The 13,901-nt window shown below is 38.9% G+C and overlaps 1 protein-coding gene across 1 annotated transcript in view; it reads right to left on the bottom strand.

Moving 5' to 3' along the window:
* Positions 1–3,114: 3,114 nt before the first annotated feature.
* The window catches only part of uvrag (UV radiation resistance associated gene), a 111,110-nt gene continuing 100,323 nt past the window's right edge, over positions 3,115–13,901 (bottom strand). The window contains exons 14-15 of the mRNA XM_084400485.1: positions 12,661–12,752; positions 3,115–4,094 (exon numbers count right to left, since the gene is read on the bottom strand). Of these exons, the coding sequence (XP_084256611.1) occupies positions 3,377–4,094; positions 12,661–12,752 (810 nt within the window). The 3' untranslated portion in view covers positions 3,115–3,376. The remainder of the gene's footprint in view (positions 4,095–12,660; positions 12,753–13,901) is intronic.

The following is a 13,901-nucleotide window of genomic DNA, read 5'->3' as shown; positions in this document are numbered from 1 at the left end:
ACCGACTTACAAATGAGAACAATAGAAGCAGTTAAACTAATAATAGGACAACAATATGCAAGTGCTATGACCCTTCCCAGTTTAATCTAACGCAGTACATGTACTTTTATATAAATAGACATATAATAGAAGAGAAAATGTTAGTATTAATGGATCAAGTGTCTTCAGCTGTTTCTTGAAAATGGCTACGGACTCAGCATCTCGAGTTGAGTTGGGCAGATCATTCCACCAGCAGAGAACAGTCAAGGTAAAGGTCCGAGAAAGAGGTTTTGTGCCTCTTTGAGATGGCACCACAAGACGACGTTCGCTTGCAGAGTGCAAGTTTCTGGATGGCACGCAAGTCTGAAGTAATGAGTTTAGGTAAAAGGGAGCAGAGCCAGTGGTTGTTCTGTAGGCAAACATACACACACTATATATACATATACTACACACACATGCATATATATATATATATATATATATATTTTGTTTCAGTCATGAAATCTCTCGGGAGTGAATATTTTTTAACCAGCATTTATTGGCACATGGCATAGAATGTACAAATGCTTGATTTTTCCGGATGAGATCTGCTGAGCAAATACAGTAATTTGTTCAGCTTAGTTAAAATAACATAAATAAAGGACATGCTGCTGCAAGAAAATATATAAGAATCTCCTGTAGCAGATCTGTACAGGTGGAGCTGGGGAGGAGGAGGGGTAAACAGAAGTTTTCATAATCCCGCAGAAGGGCAACCACAGGCTAGGGTACGAAATATATGATTACATGGATTAGGAAGTACATCTGATTGGTTAATGCCATAGCGTTAGAAGAACCAATCTGTGCCAAGTACACTTTGTGATTTAACAGCTTGTAGAACCACCTTTAGCAGCAATAGCTTGAAGTTATCATTTTCTGTATGACGTTATTAATCTCTCACGTCGTTATTAATGGATTTTGGCCCACTCTTCTTTACAACATTGCTTCAGTTCATTGAGGTTTGTGGGCATCTGTTTATGCACAGCTCTCTTAAGTTCCTGCCATGTATAGACCAGATTTAGAGACAAAAAGAGGTGAGAAGAAAAGAATGAAAAACATGAACTGCTCAAAGTCATATCATTTAACTGGTCTTTAATAAAACACCTTTCATACAAAAGTATATGTACAGTGTCACAGCAATTTATGGAAACAAATTTCTTTGTATTTGTCTTAAATACATCATGTATCAACAGTCATTCAAAGAAAATCTAAAAGAGACAGGAAATCAAACAAGGGTTTCAGGCCAGGATGAAATGATGTAAAAGTCAACCATTACTAGTCCTTCCTGACAACTTAGTCCTTTTCTTAAGAGTGTTTATTACATTCATGATGTGATTCTTATGGAAGAGGACTCTTGTGTATACCTGAAAAGCAGATTAGAATAAAGGACACCAAATTATAAATATAAGAATTAAATACCGCTTAGGGAAAAACACACACACAAATGGCTTTTGAAAGTTGTGCAGATGGATGAATATTGTTTTTAGAGGAAATTACATTGAAGAGTAGTGTGCAAGACAAAACAATGAGGAATAATGCCATAATCGAGACAAAACTGCAGTGAATACAGAGGAACGGCCATCCTGCTCCTCTTCAACAGTATGCAGTGCACATCATTTGTATTTTGGTTTTTCTAATAGCTGAATAACTGTATACAGTGGGAAAGATCATTGACATTAAAGCACCTTCAAGGAAAAAGTTCGTTTTAGAAGAAAGGTCTCGCAACCATGAAGGTTTTGGCTAAACTGTTGTTTAAGCCCATGGTAATCTAGATCTTTTACACCATGTCTATTCTGAAAGTGACTGATGTCGCATGTTTCCACATAGGTATGCCATTTTACTTTGTATAGGTTATTTTTAGAAGAACAAAACAATTTTAGACATTGTTACAACTGCTTATTTATATGTTTAAAAAACAAAAGATGATTTAAATTAATTCATGAAATTGATTTATTTAGATTAAACAGATGGGAAACAAAGCTGGAGTGGCTGTACAGCGCAAAAAAAATATAGAAACAGGCAAAAGCCTGTAACAAAAATATTTTGCAAAAAAAAAAAAAAACTATTGAATTGGGTGCAAAAATAAAAACGGGCGGTCAACAATGCGACACAATGAACACTTCAAGTGTAGACAGATTTGTTGGTTACAATAGGAGCTATTGAGATTTGTTAGGTGGTGATGTGCCACTCACATCCAGTGTTGACAAGGCATCAAACTGTGTGAAGCACAGCTGTAAGGATTTTATAATTCTGGGTGAATAAATCAGAGAGAATACAAGGTCTCGCAACGGTCAGACTGGGAAAGAAACTGAGATTGCGCAATATGTGCGTGCATGTTTTTTTCATCTTCTTGAGGCAGGACTCGGGTGTGCAGCATGAGAAAGGGTGTCATTGGCACACGGGCATTCCTCGCCCTTTCCGCCCACCCTGACCAACAGCCATTCCTGATGGTATATATCAGGGTTTGCTCTCAGGTTGATCCGGGTGGACCAAAGCTCCCGCTGTAACACTGCGTGGCATTTAAAGGGATAGTTCACCCAAACATTCAAATTCTGTCATAACTTAATCACCATCATGTTGTTCCATACCTGCATGACTTTTTCTTCTTTGGAACACAAAAGAAGAAATGTAACATTCTGAAAAGTGATTTTTAACTTTAAATTTTTTTAAAAAAATTAGCATGCTGATCAATATTAGCTTGAGCACAAGGACATAGGGGAAAAACTCAATCTAGACCATTTTTTAATCTCTACAATAATAATAATAATTATTTTATTTTACTAAATACTATGTAAAAAATATTGTTTCCTAATATTCATGGCTTTCCTAAATTCTGTGTTCAGACAATTTTGTTCTGTGCTGAGTCAAATGAATCACACCTTTCAGCGAAAGGTGACAAGTTTGCAACAAACACTGGGTCCAAAAACACCACTGGATGAATCCAGTTGACTTTTATTTTGACTTTACAAAGGAATGAAAGTCACACAGGTTTGGAACGACATTAGGGTGAATAAATGATGACAGAATTTTCCTTTTTGGTTGAACTATCTCATTAAGACTGCGCATCCATTCACCCAGAAAGACGTCCAGCACGCATTTCAACCACAAACATTCTCTTTATTTCACTTTAAAGGATTATAGAAATGCTTTGAGAAGTGCAAATTGGTCAATATTCCAGATATTTCCTAATAATATTAATGATTATTATAACAATATTAATAATAATATATTTCTTTATGTAATGTCTATACTTGTTGCAGTCAGGGTGAAATATTACGCAGGCTCAGCCTTGTGTCACCAACCAACTTGGACACCCGTCACTCTCTGACCCGTTTTTCCAGGGCCACGTCCCGTATCCCAGTTATTTTTCAGAGTTCTTCCGAGGCCGTCGGAAGCTAGACATGTTCTCTAGTGCATAGATGCGCCGCGAGACCTCCTCGATCCCGGCGGCGTCGAACTCTCCCAAAACCTGTTCGTCGCACTCGACTGCGATGGCGTGCTCCACGGGGATGCAAGGGTAATCGTCCAGTCTGGCGCCGCCTCCCAATCCCAACCCTAATCCTAGTCCCAATCCCAGCCCCGTGGCTTCAGTGCCCATAATCTCCTCCGCCTGCTCTACGGAGCAGCACAGCTCACTTCCGCTCGCAACACCCAATCCCATACCCCCGCTGGGCACGGCCGAGCCGTTCATGGCCCCTGCGTGCTGAGGTGAGGAGTCAGACAGTAATGTACTGGCTATGTCTGTAGGTACTTCCAGAGGTTTCTCCGTAAGTGCCTCGGGAACAGTCTCTCCATCCCCATGTGTTTCTACAGTCTTACCTACTTCCACACTCTCAATCTCCATGGACGGCGCTGATGGAATCTCCGGAGTGGTCATGGGATCAGGTTGTGCCATAGTGGTGTTGTAACTAGGCGGAGGGGTTCGGAATTTCTGTTTATCCGCATCTGAGCCAGACCGCTTCTGGACGTCCCGTTCAGGGGAACTAGAGAGGGTTGGAAATCCCACTTCGGATGCGGTGGAAACGCTGAGATGAGACTTCAGAGGGACGGGGATGGACATGGAGACATGGTGCCTGTCACTGAGAGAAGAACAGAAACAGAGGCATACAGTTATGATTTTCCATCACCTTTAATTCGCTTCAGAATCGGGAGAGCAAGAAATCGAGAGATGGGAAAGAAACTCGAGAGTGTGAAGATGCTGATGTCAGTGGAGCTCTTTGTTGCTGATGGATCATCCCATAATTCATTTATACACATCCAGAGCCTGGGAGAGCTCAGCAAGAGTCTCTGATCCTCAACCTCACACACACACTCAAACAAATACACTCGCACCCCCCTAAAACACACACAGCTGTTGGACTACATACATCATCTGAAATATGACGTCTAGAAAGTAAAACAATTGTATAAGATTAGTCATCCTTCACAAGCTTTCACAGAGAGCTGAAACAAGGTTATACAAGAAGCACCATGCACATGCAAAAACTGTCTCGTTATCTTATATTAACAAAAAAAAGAATAGCATGTCAGGCTCAAGGTAAAATACCCCATAGATACATTCAAATGTTTTACATTGATAATGTTACAAAATATTTCTTTTTAAATAATGATTTTGCATTCATCAAAGAATCCTGAAAAAATGCATTATATTTTTTACAAGAATATTAAGCAGCAAATCTGTTTTTACCTTTGATAATAATAAGAAATGTTTCTTGACCACCAAATCAGCACATTAGAGTGAGTTCTGAAGGTACATGTGACACTGAAGACTGGAGTAATGATGCTGAAAAATAATCTTTGTCATCACTGGAATAAATATATTGAATTGTACAAATATTTCACATTGTAACTGTTTTGATCAAATAAATGCAGTCTTTGTGAGAACAAGTTTCTAACAAAAACTTTTTTTTTTAAACTTACCCACCACAAACTTTTGAATGGTAGTGTACCTAAAGTGCCATTTAAAAAATTCACTAAGCAGTTATTTTCCTTTATAATTAAAATGGATAAATGTAGATAAAATGTTAACACTCACATAAAATGTGAGTCTCACAATGCAATGCATTTAAATTGATTTTCCATTTGCACACAAAAAATGGATTTAAAAGGTAAAGAAACTGCTTTATTTCCGAGATGACAACTGGATACCACTCATTGAAACGTAACATACTGTTTGAAATGGTTATGGATGTATAGTTATTTTGCACATTTTTTATTTTTTTTCAATTGTAGGCGATATACAATGTGATCTATTGTCCGTATGTTTTTGTGTCTTCATTACGGCATTGAGGATATTCACTCAAAGCTGTACAGTATGTGTGGTGGGGAGATATGCGGTTATATTCCTGTGTGTCTGGACACGCTGCATTGCTATATGGCAGCTTTAATGTTGTCCAACCGCAACAATGAATTTCATTACCAAGAATAAGCAAAGAAACATGCTCCCAAATTCCTCATCAGTTCACTGAAAACAAACATCTAATGGTTGACCGTGGCGTGTCGTGTACCGTATATTCGATTTCCCAAATGATTCTTCTTGCACTCAGACCGCTCGGCACGTAATTAGATCCAGTTTTCAGATGTGAAATTGAGAGATGTTCCAAATGAAATGTTACTGTGAGCAAAACCATAGCATTTCAAAACAGCAGTCAGATGTATCTGCAAAGCATTAGGGTGGCGTTCAAAAATGTGTCGGCTATGGTCAACTAAAGACGACCTCTGATTGTCGCTGAACTCCATCTCTTAGACTAAAATCATTTATATATATGATTACAGATTATAATAAAAAGCTGGTTATTTTAAAATATCTTAAATACTGTCTAACGACCAACTTATGCATGTGTTATGTAGATATGTAAAACATATGGGCTCCATCTAGCCAAGTGTTTAGACGTCATACCCCCCCTAGCAGGGAAAAATAAAGCATTTTTTGTTTGGAGCAGGAGGCTATTTGTTACACAGTGCTTCCCCTTATAAATGAGTTCCTCTAAACATGTGTCAAACCGCAACCCTTAATCAAGAGCAAGGGGCCGGTGTGTGCTGGTGGATGGTGTGGGGCTAAAGATCGCCTGTGCGGTAGAGTCGGGACAGAAGAAGAGGGGGCTTTTTGCGTTCAAGCATGCCAGACTGATCTCCCAGAACCGTCATAATATTTTTCATGCAGCACATTTTTTTCTATTGGACTTAAACTTGGCTCTTAATATGGGCCAATTAGGCTGTCCCCACCCCTCCCTCCAAGAGCAGAGCATTGGCAGGGAGAAGGGAACGTATCTCAGGGCTTCCTGTGTGAGGATGGGTGGTGGTCCGAGAGCGAACCGGAGGGGCTGTGGAAGAATGACGGCGGCAGAGGTGTGTGTATTATTGTGAAACAGACTCAAACTACCCAGGAGGAATTTGGGAAACCACAAATTCTCCACAGTTGGGTGAGAAGTAAAAATAAATGAAAAGGGATGACGATAAATAAAAAAGATAGTTTGAATAATGTTTGCTTAAGACCTTACACCTCTTCTACAAACATTGCATTAACGGCCCTGAAAATATGTCCGCGTAATAGCATACTAACAAATACATGCAGACATTCATATAATAATAATCATAAGAGTATCATCTTTTTATAATTATAAAAACATTCTATAACTATATAATAATTTCCTATTCTAAAAATGGACAATTATATTAGTATGTAATAATAATAATAGAATTGACAATTTTTTAATTGACGATTATTTTCTTGTAATCAAAAATAGTTTTGCAAGTGAGCGGAGCAGCGTTCCTTCATTCGCTTGAGGGTGTGACTAGGAAAATGAAATATGACATTTTCTGTTCTTTTTGGATCCGAGAAACTGAGAGAAGCATCTTTTTCAGATTATAGAAGGGCTGGTCTTCATTCAGAGTCAAGCAGCATCGCAAAAATGCCTTTGCGCTAATTTACCTATTGACATAAAATTCAAAACGATGACAGGAATGATCACACATCCTGCATGTTATGGAGATTAGAGATTTTATGGAGAATGTTTCCGGAAAGTGGGGTTGATGGCTAAAGTTGTCATGGCGACCGGGGTCTGCTTTGAGTTCTGTAATCGGAATGCTTTCTTGGCGGGATGGCTGAGAGGATTGTAAAGAATAAAGGAAAACTGGAGGAATGCTGATGGAATTATGGAGGGACGCTCCACCAGATGTAAGTACAAACACCTATCAGTATGTTATTCACAGAGACAGCTTCATCCCACTGTGCAAATCTGTCTGGACAGTTCCAAGATTTCTTCACTCTGATTCAATACCTATAACTTTGTTTGTGAGCTGCAACTGAAATAAAATTATATGTTGTAATATATATATATATATATATATAAACTCTCATTTTTTCCCTCAGCTATTTCCTGTGTGTGTATACATTGTATATCAATTAATCATTTTATGTGAGACACCTGTGTTTTAGCGTGTTTCAACCTAGATTGGCTAATTTATAGTTGTCTTTGCACGTTAAACTGGCATAAGAGAAGGTATTTTAACATTGAAAGGACCCATATTTCTAAGTGTACCCAGGATTAAGGGATTACTATGGGTGGACATCCAAAAACATTGTTTGTTATGAATCAGGCCTTCCTTCAAGCTATTTGACAGCCATTTATATGCTGGATTAGCAAAAGCGTGTTGTGAAAATCTATAATAAAACAGTCGCTTGATGAATCATGTTCCAAAATGGATGGAAAAGAATCCACCTATGGTGCCAAGTTACAGAACTTACTGTAGATGGGTGGAGCTTGTGAATTTGGGCCAGCTCTATAGGCTAAATTGGGTGGGCGGGTTTAGATTTAAACCAAACAAAAACAAGAAGGGTTGAAAAAGATTTATGGTGTGTTAGTGTTGCACTTTCATCAGAGTTCCAGGAGATTCTTCAGAACTTCCAACCCCACCCTCGAGTTTCCATCCTGGGGTGTTGAGTCACATCAGCCCCTTCACTTCCACAGTCCCCCCTGCGCCTCCCTGTCTTTACCCGCTCTCAAGAGCTCCACAGTGGGGCTGCAGGACCTCTAAAGCGCTGCCAGAGTCCTGTGCCATAAATAAGAGAATGTTTCGCATATTCGTTTTGAACTCAGTAGGACACGTCATTAACACAGCGGCACCATGTCTTGCACCCCCCCGTCTGCCTTTCACCATCTTCGCTCTCTGTTTCTTCTTATACTCCATCCACTGTTCTAAACTGTGACTTTTTCTCTCATCGTTTTGCTCTTCTTCCCTACTTGGCATCTCAGACTGTTCCCGCTCCAACTGGAAACCGCCAGAACGCATGAAACCGATTATGGCTCCAGAGGAAGGCAGACTGAATCTCGCTGACAATCAGTGTTTGAATGGGAAAAAGCAACAGGATGGTGAAAGGATCAGTTAGAGATGTGAGATAAGCAGACTGAGCTTGTTCGACAGGACTCAATGCCATGTCAACATTTTAGACTAAACTAAAAGATATGACACAATCTGCATACAATTTTCACCCACAGAAAGCTCAACAGACGGGAGCGCCTGTCATTAACAAAGTTCTACATTTTCCTCAAAAGCAGTGCAGTAAATGCAAAGTCCACAGATTCTGCATGGGCTTTGTTGGTTCTAATAGACTTTAACTTGAGCAAACATTATTTAATGTGACATTTTTAAAGTCACCATGAAATCAAATTGACGAATCTTATTTTTTTTTATGGAAGATTGCAGTGCTTTTATAAATGATTCATCTTTTTGTAATTGAATGTGCCTGCATAATCTTTAATCAAAATAACTTCCCCTCCCACTTGCAGCGACATCTCTTCTCTTCTCTGATGACATGTTTACTGGCGTGAGGGCGGGACAGCCTGCCACTCACACGAGATCGACCAATAGCAAACCACAATGATCCAACGATCCAGTCAATTACCGATGGACAAAATCAAGGCCCAGTTCGAAGCTGTTTCACTCAGATATACATCATAATAGGGAAGAAAAGACTATCACAACTTCCGTTTTATGCCGACTTAAAGGTGACAAACACACAAATGTGAATTTACCGTGTTTTAAACTCTTTCTGCAAAAGTTTGCTAAAGTTCTGTAATGTAGGAATTGAGTAATTGATACATTTTATTTTAATAATTTTGATCATTTTAAGTCACCATTTATCAAATAACTCCTTTGTTGCCGCCATGTTTATGTCATCACATACACGCAACTCAGCAAAATTTGTTTCCTAGAGTTTCCAAGTTGGAAATTCCAACAATTGGAACACAGCATTAAGGTCCTAGGTAACATCATATTAGGTTAAGACCTTAGACTGAGACCCAGATACACAATAGTACAACACCTTGAACTTTGGGTTGTAAAGGACAGACAATGTCCAAACTGACAGTTTACTCTGGTTCCATTCAAAATAAATATGCTAACAATGTCATAATGGAAATTATCATGTATCAGTGTTATCATTCAGACTTGGTGTGCCAAATAGTGTATTCCCAAAACTATTCTGAAAAACTTGGAACCAGTTAGTTTTCCCTGAAAAAAAGATCTTTACTTTATCGTCCAGTCTGTAAATTGAGCTGAAACGCATGCTGAGCCCAGGTATCTGAGCCAACGGTTCTGCTAAAGGATCAAATATTAATAACCCCTTGTTCAGAAATTCAGTTGTGAGACATGTAACGTGCAAAACTCCTGAACACACTTGGGGGCAATGTACAATGTATGTGTTCCTACCGTCAACTTTTATAACAAATTTGAACAGATCAAACAATTGCCAATTGTCCAACAAAAACTCCACCATCTCCCTTTACTTTATAAACGTCCATTGGGATTAAGGAAGAAGGGCAAAATAAATCTTCATATTTTCCCAAAATGAGCTCCTCTGAATCCGCAGAAGTTCTCATGGTACACCTGTGCAGTACTCCCACCATTCCCATTTCTTCCCGTGCTTTCTCTGCGATTCCCGTCCCCTTCTTTTTCCCTCTAAGGAACTCTTGCAGCTGCCCTGATGCAGATTTTTATGCGCCGATAATTCACATCTCTGGCCCCTGCCCTGGAAACATTATCTAAACTGAGAGGGGAGGGAGTGTAGGAGAGGAAGTGGATGCAAGAGTAATAAAAGCAGTCTGCAACAAACGGAAAATAAAAGAATCCATTTACTCTATATTTCATATTTCAGCTCTGGATCCAGAGAGTTGCTTCCTGCGCTGGAGAACGAGTCTAGACCTCGTGTTTGACTCACTCAGGAGTCAACGCTAGCAGACCGCCAATCTGTATAACATAATAACATGATTCTTAGAGGGTCTCAATATGCTGTAAGTTACGGTTTACGGCTGCGGGGCCGTATGAGGAAGATGTTGAAAGGAATGTTCTGCAGTTTTGTGTTTGTGTATACGGTCCCCCCTCCCCAGGGGAGACAGAAACTGCTCTTTCACGGTTCTAAGCGTACCGTCGAGTCAACACGACTGCCCTCCAGGTTCGCTTAGCCATGCGGCGCAACCGCCTGTTCACCGGACTTCCACTTCCTCCTTTACTTCCTGCCACTCTGTACAGTTCAAAAGGTCAAAAGGTCATACTTTCATCTGTTCCATCTTAAGCGTTTCCACAATCCATTAAACTTTTACTTTTGGGACGGGTTGGGGATACTGAAGCATTTTACTTACGCTGGCCTCCTTCCTTTCAAAACAAAGATTATTAAATTAACATTCAGATAGATGGTTTATCTATCACTGAACCAAGAAAGAGCTGGAGAGATCCAAAGAAGGCTAATTTTGTTGCTTTCTCAAGCTGGCTAGGTATTACTACAGCGGTAAATCATAGTGCAAATCAACAGTTTCCAGATTTAGAAAGCAAATGTTGTGTTTATAAATCTTTTAGATACAATGATTTACCAGTTCGAAAACATAATCATAAAAATAGCTTCTTGCTAGGCATTAATAAAAACATTTTCTGAAAATTAATATGAGTAATTAATATTTAAACATTTCTAGGGAAAATATGACTATAAATATGTAAAGAAAATATGAAAATGAACAAAATGTTTTTACATTTTCTGTAGAAAATATAAATATAAGAGAGAAAAAAGGTCAGTGCTATTCAAAGATATATATATATATATATATATATATACACACATATACACACACACACACACACATGCATATACATACAGGGGCGCAACTACCCAGTGTCAGAGGGGTATGCAGCAACAATTTTGGCTAAATAAAATAACTGTGCCATGTAGCCTAATGAGTGAGGAACGAGTGATAGTTAACAGATGAAATAAGTACAAAATTGTCATTTATTAATAAAATTGAACTATACTTCACAGTGATGAATCCACTGCTGAGTGGACCTCTGTCCCTCTAGGGGGCTTCGGGGGCATGCCCCCCCCCGTAAGAAAATGTTGTGCTTTTTAATGTTGAATTCATCAATCTGGTGCACTTTGAGAGTGTGCAATATTCAGTGTGCAAATTAAACAAAGAAAAATTCAAACCTTTTTTAGTAACAGTGTCTGTCTACATTACACTACTACATAATAATAGTTATAATATTAATCCCATGATAGTAATAGACATATATTGTAAAACAAATGCACTGAAAAATAAAGGAAACTTTCATAATTAGTTTTGTACTAATTTCTATACTTCACATTAAAGATGTGATTGGGCCAGCCCAGTGTCAATCAAGAAAAGAACCAATGGGCCGCTGATCTACGTGTTTAATGAAAAATGTCACAAAAAAAAACTAACGCTGACTTTTTTTTCGTTTTTTTTTGACCAATGCATTACAACGGCACTAACCCAGCGCCGCCAATTAAGCAAAACAAAACAAAACGAAACGAATGGGCCGTCGATGTACGAGTTTTATGGGCCGTTAAGACAAAGACAAAAAAAATAGCCTATTAGATGTATCGGCCCAAAAAGCACGTCGGCCCACCAGGAATCTTATAGCCTACATGCGTGGACGACACACTTTAAATCCTACCTGTTGCCTTTGACCATCCACTTATTTAGCTGCTGGTGTATCAATTGACATGCCATCTCTTTTTCCCTCTTTTTTTTTTTCTATTTTTAGTCCCGACAGCTTTTTTGCTTTATCCATCTTTTTCGACTCGTACCTGCTCGCTCAGCGCTCACGGCGCCCCCGCCTGCTCGCGATATTATCCCCCCCTCTCTATGTCAAAATTCTATGATGGAATCTTATGAAAATCCTACTCTAGCCTGTTAGTCCTCTAAAAAGTTATATAACATTGAGGAAATGCTGAAATTATTTAGAAACGCACAACAGCAGCTACGTATAGATAAAAAAAATTACCATGGCTTTGGTGCCCTCCTGGTGCTGCGCCCCTATGCGCCGCATATAGCGCATACCCACTTTTTGCGCCACTGTATACATACATAGTTGCCAGAAAGCTGCTATGCTGCTGTTATGATGTTCTGGGTTTTTGCTAGGTGTTTACTTGGTTACTGCTAGGTGTTTACTTAGTTACAAGAGCCCAATCCCAAGCCTCTATAACATTCTAGTCATTATATATGGCTTGGGTCCCTCGTTTAAAGTAATGTTTTATCACCCACCACCACACAAAAAAATAAGTCTGATCACAAATTGAGGTATAACTTATGTCCACAGCTTAGCAAACACCAATAATAATGTTCTATAACTCACCATCTTACAAGTAGTCCATGCTCTAGGAAGTTTTTGAGGTTGGGTAAAGTCTGACGTAGGTCCGGGGTGGAGAGCCCATGCTGGTACCTCAACTGCAGAATGAGAAACACAGAGGAAATATGTTTGTTACAACCATCAGCACCTGTCTGAGCGATGAGTATACTATACAATCACTATATGGCATCAGCTAGTGCAGCAGGTTAATGCATTACCCCACAGGTGAACATACTGCGCACACACACACACACACACACACACACACACAAAGGATTTCCATCTGCAGATGTTTAAGTTATTTAGTCTGCATGCTGCAGAACCACTGACAGGAGACATTAACCAGCTCCTGGTTCTCTTAAGTTTCAAATTAATATTTAATAAAGATGGGGTCATAAAAAAGAGGATATTTTAAAGAGTGAAAGCAGTCCTAGAGCTGTTTAGGCATGTTCACGGACTGCCCAGAACCACTCATAACCAAAATTGACACAACAATTATTACTGACCAGTAAAGCAACCAAATAAAGCATTTCAAATAAATATTTATTATAAAATAAATTTCACATAATTAATACATATTTACTCTAAATCTATTAACTTACAACTAATATATATATAAAAATACACATCAATTTATAAGTCATTTAAATAAATGAAAAATAGAAAAATGTATATTTATGACTATTATTGTGTCAATCTCAAACATTTATAGCCTTGTAAACCACTGGCCGCAGCAAATTTTTTTTTTTAATTATGTGCCATACCATAACACAGCACTTTTATAGGGGAAAACAAGAAGGGGAGAGACGAGAGAGCTACAGAAGAGATACACTGACAGAGAGAAAGAGTAAAAGAAAGAGATGTTTTGTCAAAGAAAATACGAGACTGATCTCTGTGATAGAAGACCTAACAAGCTCAAACATTTTATTTCCCCCTCTTGTACTATCGCTCAGTCTAATACACTGGCCATCATTGCTCTCTGACATGTTAACATCAACACACACTACAACAACCACAATAATACAGCGTGAGTGTGTGTGTACAGATGGGGATGGGATGTAGGAGGGGAAAAAGACAAAGATAAGAAAAAGGAAGTGAGAGAGAGAGAGAGAGAGAGAGAGAGAGAGAGAGAGAGAGAAAAATGGCACACATCTGGAACAAATGAAAGATGGGAGGGGAAAAAACCCCACAACTCTTCCCCAAAAAGCAAGATTTTCTCTTGCTCTCCTTAAAAAACATTCTTCCTT

Source organism: Rutilus rutilus (genome assembly GCF_951802725.1).
Source record: "Rutilus rutilus genome assembly, chromosome: 25".
Lineage (NCBI taxonomy): Eukaryota > Metazoa > Chordata > Actinopteri > Cypriniformes > Leuciscidae > Rutilus > Rutilus rutilus.
Note: the sequence above shows the minus strand (reverse complement) of the source record. Positions and strands in the feature narration are given on the sequence as shown.